This window comes from Cicer arietinum, chromosome 3 (genome assembly GCF_000331145.2).
Source record: "Cicer arietinum cultivar CDC Frontier isolate Library 1 chromosome 3, Cicar.CDCFrontier_v2.0, whole genome shotgun sequence".
NCBI lineage: Eukaryota > Viridiplantae > Streptophyta > Magnoliopsida > Fabales > Fabaceae > Cicer > Cicer arietinum.
The window spans coordinates 1,853,120-1,876,117 of record NC_021162.2 but is presented as its reverse complement, the minus strand read 5'-3'; the positions used below and the strand labels follow the sequence as shown (position 1 = coordinate 1,876,117).

General features: G+C 29.5%; 1 protein-coding gene across 1 annotated transcript; it reads right to left on the bottom strand.

Moving 5' to 3' along the window:
* Positions 1 to 14,792: 14,792 nt before the first annotated feature.
* On the bottom strand, positions 14,793 to 16,532 carry LOC101493137 (putative UDP-rhamnose:rhamnosyltransferase 1). The gene has a single exon (XM_004489035.4). The coding sequence runs from the start codon at positions 16,499 to 16,501 to the stop codon at positions 15,131 to 15,133; it is 1,371 nt and encodes a 456-aa protein (XP_004489092.1). The 5' UTR covers positions 16,502 to 16,532; the 3' UTR covers positions 14,793 to 15,130.
* Positions 16,533 to 22,998: the final 6,466 nt, after the last annotated feature.

Sequence of the window (22,998 nt, the reverse complement as noted above, 5' to 3'; positions counted from 1 at the left end):
TCTCTCAAAGTGTCAAGAAAGTGTTTGATTGTACACCAATAATTTTCGTTATTCTAATTACATCAACATAACTGCCATAATTTAAAGCGTTAAATATAATTTTAGTCTTATATAATTTTAATATTTCAATTTTAGTCTATGTAAAAAATAAATACAACTTTTAGTTTTTATAAAATGCTAAGCGAAACACGTTTAATTATCCTTCAACTTAAATTTTTTTGAATGATTGTTTGCAAGTTTTTTCAAACATTATAAAAAGTTTCTCGACCAAAAGATTTTGAAATTTTAACTTTGGATGAATTAAACATGAATTTTTTAAATGAAAAAAATTCAAGATAAAAGTAATAAAAATATGGACCTAAAAACTGAATTTTGAACTCATTTTTTATAGACCAACTTTTTAAAATGTTGTAAACAAGTCTTCAAAAATTCATTCAAAAATATATGGGACTAAAACTGAAATGTCGAAATTTTAAAGTCTAATTTTATTCATTTTATAATGTGTGAAAAATCGTGAAACCTAATTTAGTCTGTTGAAAAAAATAATTTTTATAAAAATAATTTTTAAAAATTCTAATAAATAATTTTAAATAATGAGATTTAAAAATCAATTTTTGTTTTTATAATTCGTAAGAAATTAGTTCTAAAACTCCCAATAGCTGTTTAATTAAATTTTTTTTTCACAAAAATCTCAAACAAACTGGTTCATAATTGTAAGAACTCTATATAACATTTATCATGATGGTTTGTGTTAGGTATAGTATACATTGGTAAAATTATATATGACATGAAATCTTTTCCATGGTATTGCCATTGAGAAATCTACATCTTATTTGAGCTTCATAGACGTATGATATAGTCAAACGGCATGTTCCCTCGGTTCATGGTAATGTCTATGAGAAACTTTGTATTTAATGCATTGTGCAAATTTGAATAATTGCTTGTTGTTATTGCTTTTGGCTGGATAATCCACAAGTAGTGGGTACAACAACAACTATCAATTAATGAATAAACAACTACTTTTCTATTTAAAAACCACAACTTTTTTTTCAAAAAAAAAAAAATTGGAAGAGATTTATTTATTTATTGAAAGTGGTACATGAATATGATAAAAATGGGTCTATAATTATGTTAAGTATGAAAAAAACTTGTAAGAATTTCTTCTAAATGGTATAGACAGAAGCAAACAAGTTTATATGATCTATGGTGTTAGGATAAGCAATAAACGTGGTATTAGTTTTGAAAAATCAGATGAAATTCCTAAGGCTAACCTACCTAATACTGCTTGCATATGTTGCTTAAAGAAATGTTGTAATAAAAGAATTTGTCATATGCAAAAAAACATAGAAAGACAAGACATCTTTCAAAACTAACAAACCAGGACCCGACTAAATTTGGGTGTCTAAGAATAAAATAATATATCTTGCAGATATCCTTAGTAACAAAGTTAAAACACCATTCATGGTACCTAGACAATGGATGTTCACGACACATGACAGAAGAAAAGTGTGACACCATAAAAAAAAATAGAAGGTTCAAAAATTGAGTATAAAAAAATTCCTTTTAAAATATAAGGCTTAGGGCGTTACACTCACACTTACACAAGACAATTGCATAAAAATTCTTAATTAAAAATCCTTTAACATCGAATATAGCTGAGTTTTATTAAACAAATATTTCTGACATAAAAATATGTTCAAAACCTACAGATAGTTAATTTTTATCTCTGAATAAAAGATTAAATATAACACAATTAGTCGATAGAGTTTACAAAACAAAAATCAACTCATAACTGAACAAAACACAATAAATTATAACTTCCACCCACTATCACCTATTAGAGCATGAATCACCAACCGATAACCTAAAATAACTGCGCTTTCGCAAGCGTCAAAAACAAGCAACGAGGGGTGAACTTCGAAAACATGTGATAATATAAAGTAATTGAGAAGAACACGTAAAACATTAATTAAACACCATATCATATCAAATCCCAATTACCAATAATAATCAAGATAGAACATTGATACAATCCACATCGTAAAGTAAGTCAACAGAGAAATCAAGTAATGTTATACATGCTCTTATTCTATAGAGTCCTCTTCTTTCTTTGGTACCATCCTAACTCTGAAGTACTTGGTTAAGATGCATGATACTATGCCACCATAGAAGTGGGCAGACAATTCAAATTGACCATGTCCTCATAGACCCCATCAATTCAACCCGAGACAGTCGAGATAAACATGTTTGCATGGCAACTCCCTACCTATATGATAACAAACTAATCTTCACTTAAAAAATTATCAACATCTATTTTCTTCCCTCGTTGGCCTAAGCTTTTTGCTCCGTTAAGAGAACCATCACTGACATAGATCGAATTCATCACTATTCAATTAAACACAATATGCATTTCATAATATTAATCAAAGTGGTAACATCATAAGTCAACAAGTACACATCATCAATGCATATTTGCATAGTCATATATTACATTCAAAATTTATCATCATAATACAAAAGCTCCAACAATACAAGATTTTCACTAACAGATAATAATACTTGATCATTTACACACCACGTCAATTACAATGCAAATAATTATAATTCATCACATTTTATATCATATAACAATATCAAAGGTGGATATAAACAAAACACAGAATACGTCAAATACACAATTCTACAATAATTCAACTACCACACAATCTTCGAAATCGAATCAAACAACACCCTATAAAAGTTTCTAACTCATATTTTAATCCCACCAAATTCAAGTTTTCTCATTAGTCAATTATTACTCAAAAGGCTTCAGCCGCACGTAGTGAACCTAAAATGAATTATGAGAAATACAGTTTTCCTGTTCGTCTCACTTAATTTACACTCATGAACTCGAACTCACTCTCACTCCATACCTCAGTTTGATGCTTTCGTACGATATAAGAATCATATCAATTTTCAGCAACCATGACATGTCGACAACGCGCAACAAATGAGTCCAACAACATCAAAGAATTTGTAGAGTTAATGAAATACGACTGATAATTTACGTGGAGCATAAAAATCAGTGTTACATAATTAATAAAAATGTTAGGAGAAGAAACATATTTAAAATGAAGTGTAACAAGTTATTAGGAAATGCCTCACCGACACACTGGAGCACCGACTGGGTCCGACGTCAACTTCACTGGAACACACAAATGAGTAGTGCTTCTTGAAGGTTTCGACGAGAGGAATCTAAAAATGATATAATTTTTTGAAGACGACGAACGTGATGGCTTGAATTCAAGAATACAACCACGACAATGTTTGAAACCATTTTTTAAAGTGTAACGATTGGCGATTTTAAGCATAGGTAATGGAAGATGGTGTTTCATGGAGTCTAAATATGGTATCCGTTTTCGTTGGTGATAGTCGTGGTGGACAGAAGAGGAATAAATTCTTTCAATTTGTGATTCAGGTTGAGAATAAAAGAGGAGATCAAAACAATCACAAATGTGGTCTCGATTTTGCGTGAAACCCACTATAATGGTCATGGACGAAGAGATAAGATAGAGAGGATATAGGTTATGGAGGCGGAGGCATATTCGAAGAAGAAGATGATGTTCTCTGTCTTTCCTTTTATTTATTTATTTATTTAATTATTTATTTTCATTATTATTATTATTATTGTTATTATTATTATTATTACTACTATTTATTATTATTATTATTATTATTATTATTATTATTATTATTATTATTATTATTATTATTATTATTATTATTATTATTATTATTAGCTTTTACTCTTGCATATGGACTTAACCCATAAAACACATTTTACTCATTTATTTTATTTTATTATTTTAAAATAGAATCAATAATTACCAAAACTTATTTCTTTAATATTATTTTTTAATACAATTTCATTACTAAAATATTACTAATATTTTGTAAAATAAAGTAATTAATCTTTTAAAATACATTGATAACCAAAACTCTGATATTCGAAATGATAACTACAATTATTACTATACTATTATACAAAATAATTACATAAAAGTACTACTATATTTATAGAATAGTCAAAAAGATAAAATAAATAAATATAACATCAATAATTTATATTAATTACTAAATCATAATAAATATGCATAAAATCACCCTGCCATAGAAAATATATAAAAATAAACGAAATCAATCTCATTATTACTAATATCTCTAAATGATTATTTATCAAATAAATAACTAAAAATAAAAAATAGTTATAATAATTGAAATATAACTATGTGCACCCTTAACAACTTTTGAACGCTCAAGAAAATATCACATTTATTACGTACACGCATATACATATAAAATCTCTTAAAATTTTATTCTTTAAAATTTTACACTAAAGTAATATTATTTTTGGAAAAATATATAAAATAATCGAATATTTTTTTATTTATATCAATCGTTTTGTCCAATATGTACAAGGTTAGTACCTCGTAGAAAGTCCAAATATAAAGAAAATTAACTCCAAAGTTAATCCATATATATTCTAAAATAATTTTAGTACCAAATTAATTATTTAAAATTCTATTTCATAAATAAAATAATTTATTATAAAATTTGGGGTGTTACAAAAAGTCGATGTTCCAAGACCCGACCCTCCAGAACGGATGATTCATAGGGTTTTTAGGTAATCAGAAGGGTAATAACATTGGGTACGATTCAATAGGTAATGGTTCTCTTCTATTTATTAAAAATGTTTTACTTGTGAAAGCACAAATGCATAACCTACTAAGAATAAGTCAATTAAGCGATAATTTTTATGATGTTATCTTCAATCAATAGACGTGTAAAGCAATAAGTCAAATTGATGGATCAATACTATTTACTAGTAAAAAAAAATATTTACAAAATAAACTTGCATGATTTGGAAAAACAAGAAGTAAAATGTCTTATGTCCCTCTATAGATGAGGACTCTTATGCCTTTTTATTTGAGGAAGACAATAAAGAAGTAGTTTTCGAATACCTAAGAATTGCCAAGAATTGCCAGTCCAATCAAGAGATGGCTCATGTTTTCCTTTATCTGCCCAAAGCAGCTTAAGTGTTTGAGAAGAAGTGAAAAATGGTTGCCAAGAAATTATGTTTAGAAGAGGAAAAGAAAGAAGCAACACAAGCCAATGAGAACGAAGCAAACTACATTCTAAGGAAGAAATATATATAAGGTAACATCCAATTTTGAGCAAACTATTCCTTCTACTATTTTTGGTATTACGAGTGGTAACGAATAACCTGGACATGAACCAAAACCTCTCACTCCCTACTCAAAATACAAACTTAGTTGTCCATCCTCATGATCCTGCACCTATTACCTCAACTGACTCTGGCTCCAACAACTCATATGAGATGTATGAGGAGACCTTAGCTGAACACTTTTCCTCCCTCCAACATAGAACCTATCCCCTTCCTCTAAAGACCATCACTCCAAACCCAACACTGTCAGCAATTGAAACTAATACTCCACAAAGATCTCTTAACTCTACCATTGCACAAACACCTAACCTCTCCACCTCTACATCTGACCATACCACACCAAGACATGTGAATCCCCCTTACTAAGAAGTTGAGAGAGTAGCTTAAGTCCCCATTAACTTAGTTTTTGATACATCATTAAAAGACTTTTGTGTTCCTTCCTCACTTCCTTTTCATTTGGACCTGCCACCTCTACCATCTTGCTAGACCTCATTCCTCTCACCCACTTCATTCCTTTTGGATTTCCAAATCTTGACATATTCATTACATCTCTTATTGCCAACATCACTTCAACACAGAATAGCAATGCTCAAAGTTTGGACCATAATGATGTTTGCAACCAGTTGAACAAGGTCATCTCGTTTGTCACCAACTGGATAAAGGACAAAAGGATCATGGAATGCAGTAAGCCTTCAAACTTAGCAAGAGTCATCCTCCCAGGCTTACTAAGAAGCATAGCTTTCCATCTGACTATCCATTGCATTTGTAGCCTTACCAGAAAGCATATGAACGCCGTGATACTTACCAATATTGTAAGTATGTTGGAAGTTAATCGTACCTTAAAACTTCATTACCTTCTATCGAGATAGGCTCTTAGGAAGAAGGAATTTTGATTTCTAAACATTAATTTTCTAAACATTAACTTCATTACCTTTTCGACTTTGCTAAATTTGTATCCCTAAGAAGAACTTAAGCTCTCTCATAATAATCATTTAAAATTCAAGTTGCATCAATTTAAAAAATTATTGGCAAAAAGTGCCATTAGTAGATCCAAAAATAATGTCATCAACATAAATTTGAATAATAAGAATGTCATCTCCTATTGATTTTCTGAAAAGTGTATTATCTACTTGTCATCTTTCAAAGTTATTTTTAAGCAAGAAGTTACTAAGTCTATCATATCGTGCTCTAGGTTCTTGTTTTAGACCATACATAGATTTTCTAAGTTTAAATACATGATTTGGAAATTCAGAACTTTCAAAACCTAGGGGTTATTTAAATAGACTTCTTCACTTATATAACCATTTAGAAAAATACTTTTAACATTCATTTGAAATAATGTAATATTATTATTTGAAGCAAAAATAAAGTAGGATACAAATAGCTTATAACCTGGCCACTAGAACAAATGTCTCACTGTAATCAATGCCCTATTGTTGATTGTAGTCTTGTGCGGCAAGTTTTGCCTTGTTTATGACCACTTCACTATTTTCATTTAGCTTGTTTCTAAAAACTCACTTGGTTACAATAATGTTCTTCTTTGGTCTAGGTACTATATCCCAAACATCATTCCTCTTAAATTCATTTAACACTTCTTGCATTACATTTAGTTACAATAATGTTTTACTTTGGTCTAGGTACTAGACCCCACACATCATTCTTCTTAAATTCATTTAACTCTTCTTGCATTGCAAGAATCCATCCATCATCTGCCAATGCTTCATCAATAGAGGTAGACTCAATTGATGAGAGTAACTCAAACAAAGTGGTATCTTTTAGTGATGATCTAGTCCTCAAAGGATCATTTGCACTTTAAATGATTAGAGTTTCAAGATGAGATGATTTGTACTTCCATTCATATCTTTCTTCTGACTTGTCTTAACTGTTTCTAACTTGACTAGATTCATCCTATGAAGATTTGTCATATTCTTCTAATTTGCTTGTATCCTCTGATTTTTCAAGTTCTTTTAATTTTTATGCATATGTTTCCTTTAGTTTCGGTAAACCTGTTGTATCCTCAACTTGCTTTGACTTTTCAAGGTCAAGCTGTTTGCTATATAACATAATATAAATTACATAATTTAAGAATGAAACAATACATCCAAAACATCAGTTTTGTTTCTCGTGGTTTCTGCTTGTTTCTGACAACCAAATTTGTATGCTAATTCTGCTGAAGTTTTCAAATTATGTGGATCTTCTCGTTCCTCAAATTTTTTGAGAACCTCCAAAATACTTATTTAGCTTTGATTTTTAAGATCAAGCATCTTGTTATCATAGTAAACATAATATCAGACAATAATTGAATTTAAAGATATATATAACATATATGTCAATAGTTTGATTTTCACTCTGGAAACCCTTTTTCTTTTTTCTTCTTTTCTTGTTTTCAGATTCTGAATTTGTATATTCTCTGATTAGAGGGCCTGAATGAAGGGATTTGAATTCCCATCCCGGTTTGTAGTCTTGATGAATTTGATTGTAGTGTCCAAAGACGTCTCCTGATTCTGGTTGGTAATCTGACACTTATGTTTCTGCTGATGTATCAGGTTCCTCTGGTAATTTTGGAACTGATGGTAATTCTGATTCTTCTAGTACTTCCAATTCTGTTGATATATGTTATTTCTCTGTAAGTTTTGATTTTGTTGACATGTATAATTTCTCTGCCAGTTTTTATTATGTTGATACTCCATATTTTTCTAATATTTCTGGTTCATCATATGGTTCTGGTTGTGAAAGGTATTGTGCTGACTAGTCCTCCTTCGACCAGAGTCAGTTGGCTTCTCTTTGTTAAGTCTTGGAACATATACCTTTTTTCCTTGATATATTGAAAGCATCCATTGACCAAGCACCATGATTATTATTTCAATTTGGTTGCTTAGAACATCTGCAACATAAACAATTTTATTCTTTGGTACCGAAATCAGGTTGGGTCCTGTTTGTTAGTTCTTAAAGGTTTCTTGTCTTTCCACGAGGTTATCATAGGACAACATATTTTAGTGTAACATTTCTTATAGCAAATATTACATAAATCATTAGAGGGAACAAACTTAGACTCGGTTACTTTTTCTTGAAATCCTATTCCTCTTTTACCATTCCAACTAACACCATAAATCATTGATGCATACTTTCTTCTTTCTATACCATTATCAAGAAAATTTTGAAATACTTCTTCATGCTTATTAGAGTTACATGTGGGATTTTCAATTGATGTTGAACTATAATTACTTTTCAGAGTTAGATTTTCAGCCTTAAGTTTAGCAATATTAGTTTTCAGATTTGCATTCTCTGTTTTAAGTTCAGTAATATTAGTTTTTAGAGTTGCATTTCTGTTTTATGTTTAATAATGCCAATTTTTAGCGTTACGTTTTCTGTTTTAAGTTTAGTAATATCAGCTTTCAGAGTTGCAATTTATGTTTTAAATTCAACACTTTGATTCTTTAAAGCATTAAATTTTTCAGTTAGATTGATATTTTCTTTCCTAAGTGTTTTTTTTAGTTTTAAAGATAATTTTTTATTCTTATTTAAAAAATCATTTATAGTATTAATTAAATCAGATCTAGTTAATTTAAAAAATACCTCAATTTCTTTATATGTTGATTCATTAAATCCAGACATGTTGAACCGTTTGATCTTTCGTCAAACATTGTACACACACGCACACACACAAAAGAGACTTTGACACTACATCACAAATCAAAAACCTTCACGATGTTGGAAGAATAAACGGACAGAGAAATTTAAATAACAATTAAAACACAAGAAAATAATGTGAAAACTCTAAATCTGAAGAAAAAATGACGATCATTGTCTATTGCCAACCAAAGAACAAAACCATCTGAAAATTGTTACAACACATACACTTGTCTCAAACTTCTCATGACCTCTAGTACACTCACACTCTCCAAAGCAAATGTCTAAATTCCGTCTCACAACCCTCTAACACAAGAGAAAAGAAAAGAATCAAATACAATCTTAAATTGTTTATGACGGATACAAATTATAATGAAAAATTAGTACTAAGCAATGTGAGATTTTTATAAATCTTTAATTTTAACCAAACCTCACAAGACTAGTTGGTACAATCTTCTTGATTGTGAAATAAGTCAAAGATATGTGATGGTCGCCAAATTCAAAGTAAGGGAGTCTCTCTATGTTGCATCTAAAATTGGGACGAATATCAGTGGAAGCATGTCAAGGTTGTGGAGATGTGTGAGATGGTTGAAGTTATATTTTCCATAAAAGTTATGAAAATGTGTACATCAATGTTTAAATTTTAATATTGAATAGTTACCTGTATTCATAGTCCAATGTGTGAGGTAGTTGATTTTATATTTTCCATAAAAAATTATGAAAATGTGGACATCAGTGTTTAAATTTTAATATTGATCAATAGTTACTATATTCATAATCCAATGTACTAAAGTGGGAGGTAGTTGAAGTTATATTTTCCATAAAACGTTTAAAGTTATAAAAATGTGTGCATCAATGTTTAAATTTTAATATTGGATAGTTACTATATTCATAGTCCAATGTATTAAATGGCATGTCCAATGTACTAAATGACATGTAGATGGATGACATTTCACTATCATCAAATTATAATCATTCAATATGTCATATCATATTATACATTTTTTAAATTAAAGGCATATATCTAATTATAAACAAATTATTGTCTATATCCTATTCACAACATTGAAATGTATTAGGAATATCTTTTACATATCAGTGAGTCTTAATTCGGCTTAGTGGAGAACATGAATGGATTCAAGTGTCATGGATTCTTGTGTTGAAAATCATCTTAATCATGGTGACTATGAAATTTAGATACTCCAATAGAGAAGAAGCATTTGAGCTTGACACCTGTTAGATATTGATACTCCTAGGATGCTTAATCTTGATGTATCTGAATTTATTTAATCGTTTTTTAATATATATTACCGATTAAATTTGACATATACTTCACGAATACGATTGAGTTACTTTAGGTTGTCGTTTTTATAAATACAATTTTTTTAAATATTTACTTTTTACATTTTGAAAGAAAAAAATCCTTACCTCCTATGTAAACAAGGAGAAATCTCACAATCAACTTTAGTTTTTATTATATATTTTATTAAAATATATTTCGTGAACTATGATATTATACTTATTTATTAATAATGAAGATTTGTGATGTATTTTTCAATGTTGTATCTTAAATTGAACAAAAAAACTTGTATTTTCATACTTATGTCTATTTGAACTTCATAACTAAGGGTGGGAATATGTTTGACCGAACTAGACTTTGTTAGGTCTGAGTTTGGTAATTTAAAGTTTAAGTCTAACTTGTGGTCTGTTATAAGCTTATTTTTTAGGTCTGAGTATAGTCTTGATAAAAGCCTAGTATAACCTATTAGTCTACTTAAAAGTTTATTTCATTTAACATTTTTGAATAAGTAATTAAATATATCTAGTTCTATTTTGATATTTAACATCATATTTTGAAGAATATGATTTTATATATATTATGCTTAAATTATAGTTTATAATAATACATTTAAATATGTCAAAAACTAAATAAGGTTAATATGCGTAAATTACTAAAAGTTGAATATATAACAAAAATATCAAAATTTAATATAATAATTATAGTAGTAAAAAAATATTATTTATATTTATTTAAATAGACTGACGTAAAAAACTTATTATGTGGTATGTAGTCTGACATTTTTAATTAAATAAGTTTTTTAGAAACTTTGACCTTATCTGTTTAAGAAAAAATCTTACCTGATGTAGACTATGCCATATGCCCCTGTCGATCGGTTTGGCTTTTTCCCATCCATATTCATAATGGTGTGATATAGTTAAACGGCGTGTTAACTTCGTTGATAACAGTATTGCCAATGAGATATCTAGAACATAGTTTTTTACATATTGTGTGCCATAAGATATGTACATAACTATGACAGAGGAAGAAAAATAAACCATGTATTTAATGCATTACGGAAATTTGGACAATTGTTTGTTGCAATTGCTTTTGGCTGGACAATCCACACGTTGTAGGAACAACAACAACAACAATCAATTCATCAAACAAACAACTACTTTTTGATCTAAAAACATCAAAAAAAAATTTCAATTAGAAGATAAATTTTTATTAATGAAAATGGTATTTGGGGATGAGAAAGCTGGTAAATCTGTCATATGATTAGCAAACAAAAAAGTGGTGCAAGGCTGAACACGCCGATTTAGATAGTTGAATTAAAAGTACCACTTCACTCTACTTTGTGGCGGATTGGCGAATTTGTAGGTCGGCCTTACCAAATAATATTTTTATTTTTAACATTTAAAAAAAAATAAGGAGGGTATTCATCATCAATCAATTGAATTAAATGCTAAAACAAAATCACCACTAGCATGAAAAAAATTTCGACATAAATTCACCAATATTAAATAATCCCAAATAAATATATTGCAATCTATTTATTGTTACAATTTACTAATAAATTAAAAATGATAAAATTTTAGAAATATATTATGACCACCATGGAATTTAACTCTTCATGCTGAACATGACGAACTACAATTGCATCTTTCAAATTTTATCCTTATATATAGAATTCATATCCTAATTAACTTTGGTGGTATGAGATTCACCACTACAACCTTAATACCTATAAACATGTCAAATTTTGTCTTTTAGTTTGGTTGAGTTTGTAAAAAAACTAATTAAAGTTAGAAAAATAAAAATGAACAATAGCAATTTTTTAATTTGGTCCAACGGGCCAACCCACTTCGTTCCGTGATCGCCCCATTTTTATAGTGAGTTAAACAAGACTGGCCAATTTGGGTAGGCGAGTTCAAACTTTTAGCCTGGTCAAAATGGTAGGCAAAACAGCCGGCATGACGAGTCCAACCAACTTTGCAACCTCTATTGGTACTAATAACTATTTTACAGTTGTTCCTAAGAGAACTTGAACTCAGAACCTCGAAGTTACAAGATTAAACTCTTATAACTGAATTAACACCTCAAATATAAAAAATAAAAAATAAAAAGTTCTTCAACAATTGCATCAAGAACTTCATAGTAACTACTGAAATATGAATCATAAAAATGAGTCATATTTATGATTGTTTTCATGCATGTGCATGTTGCATGGTGTGACAATCTAAATTCCTATTAGATATCTCATTCTACGTATGATTTGTACTATATTGTTGATTGGTTCAACATTAGATATTGAATTAAATACTATAAAAACAAACAAAATAACCTGGACAAAATAATTCACACTTTGTCAAAAAAAAAAAAAAAAACTATCGTACATGGCAAATTTCTCCTTTGAATCAAGTTGTAAACATGAGATACATGCATGATACTTCGTACAACATGATAGTATTAGAAATTTTTTTAATGATGATTTTATTATCTTGTTATTATATATTGATGACATATTTATTGTTGGAAAAACATTTTCAAGATTGACAGGTTAAAGAAGCAGTTGGACGAGTCCTTTGCCATGAAAGACATGAGAGCATCTAAATAGATTCTTGGCATAAGAATCGTGCGAGATATAAAGGAAAAAAAACTTTGGAATACTATATTGAGGGAGTGTTTCAAAGGTTTCAGATGAAAAACTCCAAGAATGTAAGTACTCCTCTTGCTGCTCACTTTAAGTTAAATTCTAAACAAAGTCCTTTTAGGGAAGATGAGAAAAGAGACATGAAACAAGTTCTTTATGCTTCTGTTGTGAGTAGGTTGATGTATGCAATTGTGTGTACAAGACCAATTATTGCGCGTGTTGTTGGTACAATCAGTAGATTTTTGTCAAATCCAAGTAGAGAGTATTGAAATGCTGTAAAATGGATTTTGAGGTATTTTCGTGATACTACATGTATGACGCTTTGTTTTGGAGGTGACAAACTTATTTTGGTGGGGTACTCCGACCCAGATATGGTTGGAGATATTGACTCGAGAAAGTCAACTTCAGACTACATGATTAAATTTGCAGATGGAACTGTGGCTTGGCAGTCTAGATTACAGAAATGTGTAGCATTGTCTACAACTGAGGTATAGTTCATTGTCATTACTGAAGCATGCAAAGAATTGATTTGGTTGAAGAAATTCTTGCAAGAGCTTGGATTTATTTAGGACAAATATGTATTATTTGTCGATAGTCAAACTGCTATTCATCTTGGTAAGAATTCGACATTTCATAGCAGGTCCGAACACATTGATGTGAGGTATCATTGGATATGTGATGTTTTGGAAGCTAAGTTGTTGGAATTGGCTAAAGTTCATACTGAATATAATGGTTTTGATATGATGATTAAAGCATTACCAAGAGGGAAGTTTGATATTTGTTGTGATATCGCCGGTTTGGTGATTATTATCTCCACATAGTTGTGAGAGAGAGATATGTTGGGTATCGGGCTCCCTTCCTATGTGGAGAAAAGCTCAAATCCGTGTCTCACTTATTTAAGTGGAGAGTGGTTTAATTAGGGTCATAAGAGAGAGACTATTGATAGGACATCGATTGCGCATTTGTTAACCGTTGGATCGGGCTGAAGTTTGGACAGAAGGTTCGTAATATTCAGGTCTTCGGTTTCAACGGTAGGATCGTCGAAAAGATGTCTGGAAAGGGAGAAATCGTGCTCGCACAACAACATGTATTTTGGGTATTTTTTCTTCTTCTTGCTTTTCATTTGTATGCTTTAACGCTTTGTTATTTTGGCTGGTTGTAGGCATAATTTGTGCATCATTTTAAGACTCTCTTGTACCCACGACCTGTGGTTTTTTACCCATGCATTGAGGGATTTTCTACGTTAAAATATCGGTGTTCGTTACGTCCTTTTTTACCCTTGCTGCCATATATTTGTCGTTGCTCCTCACGGGTTCTTGCAAGTTGAGAGAATTTTATATTCGCTGCGTATTACTTGTTATTGTATTTATATGTTAGTCCCCATCTGAGATGATACTGGCCAAATATTGCTTAAACACCAACCATAATAATACTTAGAATCACAAATCACACCCATGCTTCATGATGTAACTGTACACAAAAGTTCATTATCATTTTTCAGTTAACTTCTTCAAATATAGTATTATTTTGTCTACAATTTGAAAATGGAAAGATGGTGGCCAAATAAGAACATGACAAAAAAGATGCAAACATTTGCAACACTTCTCACCCAAAAAAAAAAAAAAAAAACTCAACCTTTCTCATCAATGGTGGATCCAATCCCTATCTCAAATCCCCATTTATTGATCCAACCAAAACCCATACAATAAAGTATATTTTGTTCAGATTTCATCTTAAAGTTTCTCTTTTTATCACTTTTGTTATTGGTGTTAGTGGTGTTGAATGTTGATGAAGCGGGTAAGCCTATCATCTGATTAGCTAACTAAAGTTAGCAAAAATAAAATAAACAATAGCAATTTTTTAATCTGATCCAACAGGCCAACAATTGCATCAATTAGCAACACCAAACTAGAAAATAAAATATGTTCTTGCATGGTTTGGACAGCAACATCATCATCACAATATACATAAAGAAAGTGCAAAGAAACTTCCATGCACATTGGTTCTAACATCAAACTAAAAACCTTAGATGTTATTAATGTATACAAGATTACATACTACTTATTTAGAATGACTTATTTGAACTTATTCACTAACAAAAGCACTTGCGAGTCTCTTGGTGAAAACTTCTAAAATCAACGTATGACATGTATGTAAGTTGCTATCAGCATATTTCCACAACCTGTATGTGATAACTTATTAAAATAATTTCTAACTTACACAAAAACACTCATTTTAAACGACCTCTAACTTACATAAAAACATTTATACGATAAATGCTTATTTTATAAAAGTTCAATAAATTTTTTTATCCAAATTTAAATAATAATAACTGTATGTACTAATGCTTAGAAGCATGCATATGGAATTTCACAGAATCAACAAAATCATCAATGTATTTGTCCTGCAGCTCCATATCTCCAAATATCTTGCTCATCTCTTCAACTTTACTTCTATAAACCTTTCCTTCTTCCTTATCCATCACTGATCTCAAAGCCTTTGCCACTGAATCCCTATTGAACTTTCCATCATGATCATTTCTAGCTACTTTCACTCCAACCATTTTTTCTTCCATAAGTCTAGCAATTAAACCTTGTTCATTTGCTAAAGGCAACATAATAAGTGGACAACCAACTTGAACACTCTCTATCACTGAACTCCAACCACAGTGAGTCAAGAAACCTCCGACTGATTCGTGCGCCAATATTCTCAACTGCGGCACCCAATTAGTCCACACTAGACCATTATTCAATCGATTCTTAAACCAATCATGTCTATTATCATCACTGTTTTTGTTCTTTATAACAAAGAGAAAAGGAAAACCAGATAGTTCTAATCCCAAAGCTATCTCAGTGAAGTCTTCATCACTTATAAATGCCTCAGATCCAAATGCTACATAGATCACTGAATTTTTTTCATGTGTATCTAACCACTTGCGGATTTTACACCAATTATCATCATCATTACTTTTATCTTCACTAAAATCTAGTGAAGATGGTAATAGTCCAATTGGAATCACTGGTTTCTTGTAGAGATTTTCAAGTAATGTAAGAGACTCACCTTCAATTTCCATGCAACTTCTTACAAGAAGTAAATCAGCACCAAAAAGGGTCTGTTGGAACCTGAATGCATCTGAAACACCAGATTCATTTTTTTCCAAATGTTTATCACCCAAATACTTTTCCTCAAAAGGTTTCAAGGCTACTGCTTTTGTTTTAGATTCATCAAAGTGCCTTTCACCTGACTTTGTCACAAATAAATTCGCAAAGAAATACGAACCGAAACCACTATAAATCGAAACATAGATGTGAAAGATGCCGAGCTTAGATAATATCGGTGGTAACCAATAAGGTCCAAAGTCATATATAATACAATCAGGAGTTGATGTCTCTAAAAACTTTGTTAGAGGTTCTTTAAGACCATCCAAAGCTTTCTTGAGATATGGAACAATGTGAGTTGGAATGTCCATAGTAGCCTCTGCATGATCAGGGAGATTATCTACATGTGGAAGTTTGAGTTCTATAATTTCCAATGAAGTTTGTAAATTTGTTGGTAGTTTAGGGAGACGTTTGATGTTTCTAGGTGTTGAAATGAATGAAATTCTGTGACCCTTTTGAGCTAAGAGTTTGGAAAGGTGGAAGGCTGGAGTTATGTGACCAAAAGCAAGATATGGAAAAACAGCAATGTGAAGTTTGGTTGGTTGATCTTCCATTGTGGTGATGTTGTTTAAGGTAAAGAAAGTGCAATGTATTTATATGGTGTCAAAGATGTATAAAGTTGTTAACATTTATTTATTAATGTTTATATTGAATATTTCATATACTTAATAATCAATGATAACGTATATTCCAACTACTATAGGAATCATACAACAACTTTTACATACAACACCCCATATTTTTTTACATTCATTCAATATATTATTTTTTTCTCTGTATGTCTCTTTCATTACATTATTTTCTTTATTTACACCAATTGTTTTTTGTTATTCTAATTACATAAAGATATCTAACATAAACATTATTTTCTTTGTTTAATTATCATCTTTAATATGATACAAATATCACCAAATTTATAACTCAAATCTTCAAATAAACTCATATTTTTATTTTTTATATTTTCTAATTTTTGTAATAAAATTAAATAAATGACTAAATCGGGAAGAAAAAAAAATTAAAGGACTGAAGTGTTATCTGAAATTAAATTAAGGAAGCAATTGTGCCTATAAAATATAAAAAGAAAAAAAAAGAGAATAAATATATAAAATAATTTTGTACCGTAAAGACTAACCAAATCGATAAATGCAAATATTATTAGATTGAATATCATGGTCTGGGTTTGAACTAGAACCTCACGGTACGAGTTTCTTTACAATTTTCTCTATTGAAAAAAAAAAAGCATATAAAAATAATCCTAATTGAGTATAGAACCAAATAACCCTTATCATAATTTTTTCATTAAATGGAGACTTTTATTATTTGTAGTGTTTTTAATTTTAATTCTATTGAAATATTTTAATAGGCTGTTATAGATTATAAAAAAAATGATTTTGCTATTTAATGATTTAAATATTAATTTTTAGAGAACTAATTTAAAAAAAGCTGATTTAATTATATATATATATATATATATATTATCTTTAATTTTCTTTTTATATTTTATAATTTTTTTACTGATTATAATAAAATATTTATTTTTATTCTTTTTTATCATATCTAATTGGCTTAATTGCAGTTTTGGTTCCTCTATTTTAGCTGAATCGCGAAAGTAGTCTCTCTATTTTATTTCTCCTCAGTTTTGATCCTCAAACATAATTTTGGTCCAAAACTTGATGAAATTTTTTATTTTTTCATTTATTTAAGTCACATCATGCCTCAAGATCTCGTGGTGCAACAATTGTACCTAAAATTTATAATCATAAATGGTGTGGTGTGATTTTAAAAAATATCACTTCATCAAGTTTTGGACAAAAATTATGTTTGGAGGACAAAAACTGAGGAGAAATAAAATGAAGGGACTAATTTCGCGATTCAACTAAAATAGGGGAAGTAAAACTGCAATAAAACTTTTAAATAATGAACTTATTTTTTATTTAAGAATTTTTCTTCAGTTTTGGTGGATAATTAAAATAATCAAGTTTAACCTCCGAATATAATATATTTTGGCTAAAATTGGAAAATGGAGAGATGAGATGATGGCCATACCTGGCCAAAAAAGAAAATATTAAAATTTGTAAAAAAAACTTGTAACTAATGGATTAATTGAGAGTCTGATTATTACAACCTAATTTTAAAAATAATCAATTTCATTAGTTTTCATCTATTTGCTATAGTTTAGAAGAAAAACAAAATCTAAAAACTACTTCAAGTGAAAAACTATTTTAAGAATTTTCTCATTAAAAAAGGTAATTTTCGTTACAGTAAACAATCAAAAACAAATTCTGACTTTTTAAAAATTTCTAATAAATAATTTTTAAATTATGAAATACCAAAATCAATTTTTGTTTTTAAATTCGTAACAAATTAGCTCTAAAAACTCCTAAAAGTGTTTAATTAAATTTTTAGTTTCCCACTAAAATCTCAAACAAACGGTTCATAATTGTGTAAGAACTCTATATAACATTTATCATGATGGTTTGTGTTAGGTAATATACAATGGGAAAATTGAATATGACACGAATTGTTTTCCTTGGTATTGCCAATGAGAAATCTACATCTCATTTGAGCTTCACAGACGTGTGATATAGTCAAACGGCATGTTCCCTCGGTTGATGGTAATGCCTATGAGAAGCTATGTATTTAATGCATTGTAGAAATTTGAATAATTGTTGTAATTGCTTTTGGCTGGATAATCCACACAGAGGGAAACAATAACAACTATCAATTAATCAATTAATGAACAAACAACTACTTTTCTATCTAAAAACAACAACAAAAATTTTAAAAATAATTAGAAGAGATTTTTTTTATTTATTGAAAGTGGTACATGGGTATAATAAAAGAGGGTCTATAATTGTGTTAAGTATAAAAAAATATTTCAATAATTTCTTGTAAACGGAATAGACAAAAGCATACAAGCCTATATTATTTACGGTGTTAGTATAAACAATAAACTAGGTATTGGTTTTGAAGAACCACAGGAAATTCCTAAGCCTAACCTACCTGATAACGCTTGCGTATATTACTTAAAGAGAACTTGTCCTATGCAAAAAACATGGAAAGACAAGACACCTATCAGAACTAACAAATCAGGACCCAACCAAATTTGGGTGTCTAAGAATAAAATAATCTATTTGACATATATCCTTTGCAACAAAGTTAAAACACCAGTTATGGTTACCTGGACAATGGATGTTCATGGCACATGACGGGAGAAAAGTCTATGTTTCAAGACTTGAACCTCGAGAACGAATGATTCATAGGTTTCTTATGTCATCAGAAGGGTAAGAACATTGGGCACGATAAACTAGCTAATGGTTCTCTTCCATCTATTAAAAAAAAATTACTTGTGAAAAGACTAATGCATAACCTAATGAGCATAAGTCAATTAAGCAATAGTTGTTATGAGGTTGTCTTCAATCAAAATGCGTGTAAAGCAATAAGTCAAATTGATGGATCCATACTATTTATTGGTAAAAAAACAACAACATTTACAAATTAAACTTGCTTGATTTGGAAAAACAAGAAGTAAAGTGCCTCATGTCTCTCTATAAATGCGGACTCTTATGCCTTTTTATTTAAGGAAGACAATAAAGAAGTAGCTTTGGAATACCTAAGAGTGTGTCAGTCCAATCAAGAGATGGATTTTGTTTTCCTTTCTCTTCCCAAATTTGCTTAAGTGTTTGAGAAGAAGCTAAAAAGGGTTACCAAGAAATTATGTGTAGAAGAGGAAAAAGAAAAAGCAACAAACGCCAATGAGGACGAAGCAAATCACATTTTAAGGAAGAAATAGAAGGTAATATCCAATTTTGAGCAAACTACTCCTTCTACTATTTTTGGTAATATCTGGTTGATCTTGAGCATGTAATACATATATGATATCAATGAATTTGTCTTGCTTTTTGCCATTTGAAACAACTTTTAAGATACGTCTTTCTTGTTTAATTAAAATAACACACAATAACTTATAATTTAAATATACAATTATTTCATTAGAATTAGCTTTGTAATAACCTAAAATCAGCTTACGTCTATCCTAAAATCAGCTTACGTCTATCCTAAAATCAACTTTGTAATAACCTATACTACAAATATATTAAAATATACATATTATGTTATATTATTATATGTAATAAAATAAATTATTTACTAACTTGTCCATTCCACACTTTCACTGCAATATGGTGCTCATAATCCTTAAGGACAAAAATATCATAAGGACCTCTAGGAAATATAGGTTGTTCAGGCTGCTGATGATGCTCGTGCTCAAGCTGGTGATGTTGATCCTTTTCATCATCAAACACACGATCTTGTTCATCATCAAACACATGATCTTACTGGTGTTGTTGATCCTGTTCTTCATCATACGCGGAATCTTGCTCAAACTCGTGCTGAATATTATAGTCATGCGTCTGCATTTATTCGTTCCTCTTTTTTCTTTTCTCAAGTGCAGCTCTCTTATTTGATTGTGTAGGAAGTCAAACTCGAGAATGTTCAACGCTTGTTTTTGCTCCTCTGGTCTTCACTAAAAAAATAGAATGAAAAAAAAATGTAAAAAAAAAAAAATTGTTCCAAAAATTTCAATGACAAATGAATTTTCTAGTGAACATCCCAAAAATTTGAAATTTTCGATAGTTATGAATCAGTACCGGAAATTTGAAATTTCCGGTGTTGAAAACAAACTATCGGATATTTCAAATTTCCAGGTGGAACTCCCGAAAATTTCAAAAACTAAATTTTCGGTATTTAATTTAACTACCAAAAATTTAATTCCTCCTAAAATTTCCAGTTAATTGTGGGGTACCGAATCCAATTTTCGCGAATTCAAACCTTCAGTCTAGTCTGGTCAAAATGGTAGGAAAAATCGTCGGTTTGACGAGTTTGACCGCTTTGCCAATAGTGGTACTAATGATCGACCATTTTACAATTGTTCCTAAGATAATTTAAATTCAATATCTTGATGTTACAAGATTAAATTTTTATTACTGAACTAACATTTCGAGTATAAAAAAAAAAAAAAAATCCTTCAACAACTATAACAATTAGCAACACCAAACTAGAAAATAAAATATGTCCTTGCATGGTTTGCGCTGCAACATTAGTATCACAATATACATAAAGAAAGTGCAAAGGAACTTCCATGCACATTGGTTTTAACATCAAACTAAAAACCTTAGATGGTATGAATGTATACAAGATTACATACTACCAATTTGAATTGACTTATTTTAGCTTATTCACTATATAAAAACATTTATGATAAATGATCATGTTATAATAGTTTAATTAAATTGTTTATCAAAATTCTCTGTACTAATACTCACAAGTAGGCATATGGAATTTCGCTGATACAACAAAACCATCAATATATTTTCCTACAGCTCCATATCTCCAAATATCTTGCTTCCTTCTCCATCACTGATCCATGATACCAAATATTTTGCTTTCTTTACTTCTATAAACCTTTCCTTCTTCCTTCTCCACCACTGATCCGAAAACCTTTGCCACTGAATCTACTATTAAAAATGAAGATGGACATATTTCTTAGCTACCATTGTCAAGATGAGCCTTTTCTTAGATAAAATCGCATAAAGAAATGAGAAGAAAGAAGAGTGTGAGAAAGATGAAGATATATTGTCACTGTGTTGCAAATAAAATTAAACTCCATTGATATGGATTGAGGTTTTATGGAGCATGGAGAAGACACATAGCCATTTTTTTTATCGGGAGCGGATGAGAAACGTTTCTAATTTTTTTTTTAATTATTATTATTATTATAACTAGTAGTAGGATTGGACGTTTAGTATTTCAAAAATAAAAAGTAAGTTTAGTTAAAACATAATATTTCTCCTTTATGCTTCTATGTTCAGTCTAGCTCTTTGAGATGTAACAATTACTCTCCCTCATATGATCATTAATTAATTAAAACCAAAAGAGGAGTTCTGTTTTGTTTTTTAAAACTATATGTTCTGTTTTGTTTTTTAATAATGAAAATGAATTTATTAAGAAAGTAATTTATGTAGTATCACTCCAGCTCTTTACTCTTTTATAGAAAAGCTAAAGGTTGGCATAAAAATATATATGAAGTTCCAAAAAAAATGGCAGTCTGTTTCACGTTTATAAACCAACTCATTCTATTATCTTTCTCTTTTAATCTTGTAGATGATTAGGATTCTTTTAGAATTAGTATTCTACAAAGTTGTTAGCTTGCTTAAAAAAATGTAAATATAGAATTTAATTTTTATATACTATTATATATATATATATATATATATAACCATATGAAACTAAAGTACAATAATAATAGATTTATATATTGTGATTGATTAAATAGTTTAACTTATATGCATTAATTTTCTGAAAACAAAAATTACAAAGAAGTTTTGAGATAACACCAGTTAAATATATCCTAATATAATTTCTAAGACATCTACATGAATTCTAAATAATAAGATCTAATTGAACATATGTGTATAATTATCTACACCATCATATAAATTAAATTATTGATTAAATTTTAAAAAAACGATAATTTATGTATATTATTATACTATCCATATCTTACTTTTTATTATATATATTTTCTGCTTGGTTTTGTAAATTGTTGCTTTCTAACTATCCCAAATGCATTGATGCAGAATCTGGTCCCTTGTATCCTGGTGAATTTCGATAAACAACAAATCATAGTTTGGAGGGGGAAGGATTATAAGCACTTGAAAGGTATGGATGTTGTTAATTTAATTATACTTTGTTATTAATATGGATGTTGTTGAGTTTGTTTGTTGGTGTACATGCTGAATTTGGAAAACCTCGCCGAACTCTGTAAAAGTGCAATCTAACTAAACTAAAATTTGATGTTCAATGCAAGTTGGAAAACCTCCCTATAGTTTGTTTAAATTGCTCATATACTAAAATCTGATGTTAAAGTGCAATCTAAGGCTTATTTGCCTCCCTATACTTTGTTTAAATTGCTCTTATACTAAAATATGATTTTCAATGCAAGTTTGGAAAACCTCCCTATACTTTGTTTAAATTGCTCTTATACTAAAAT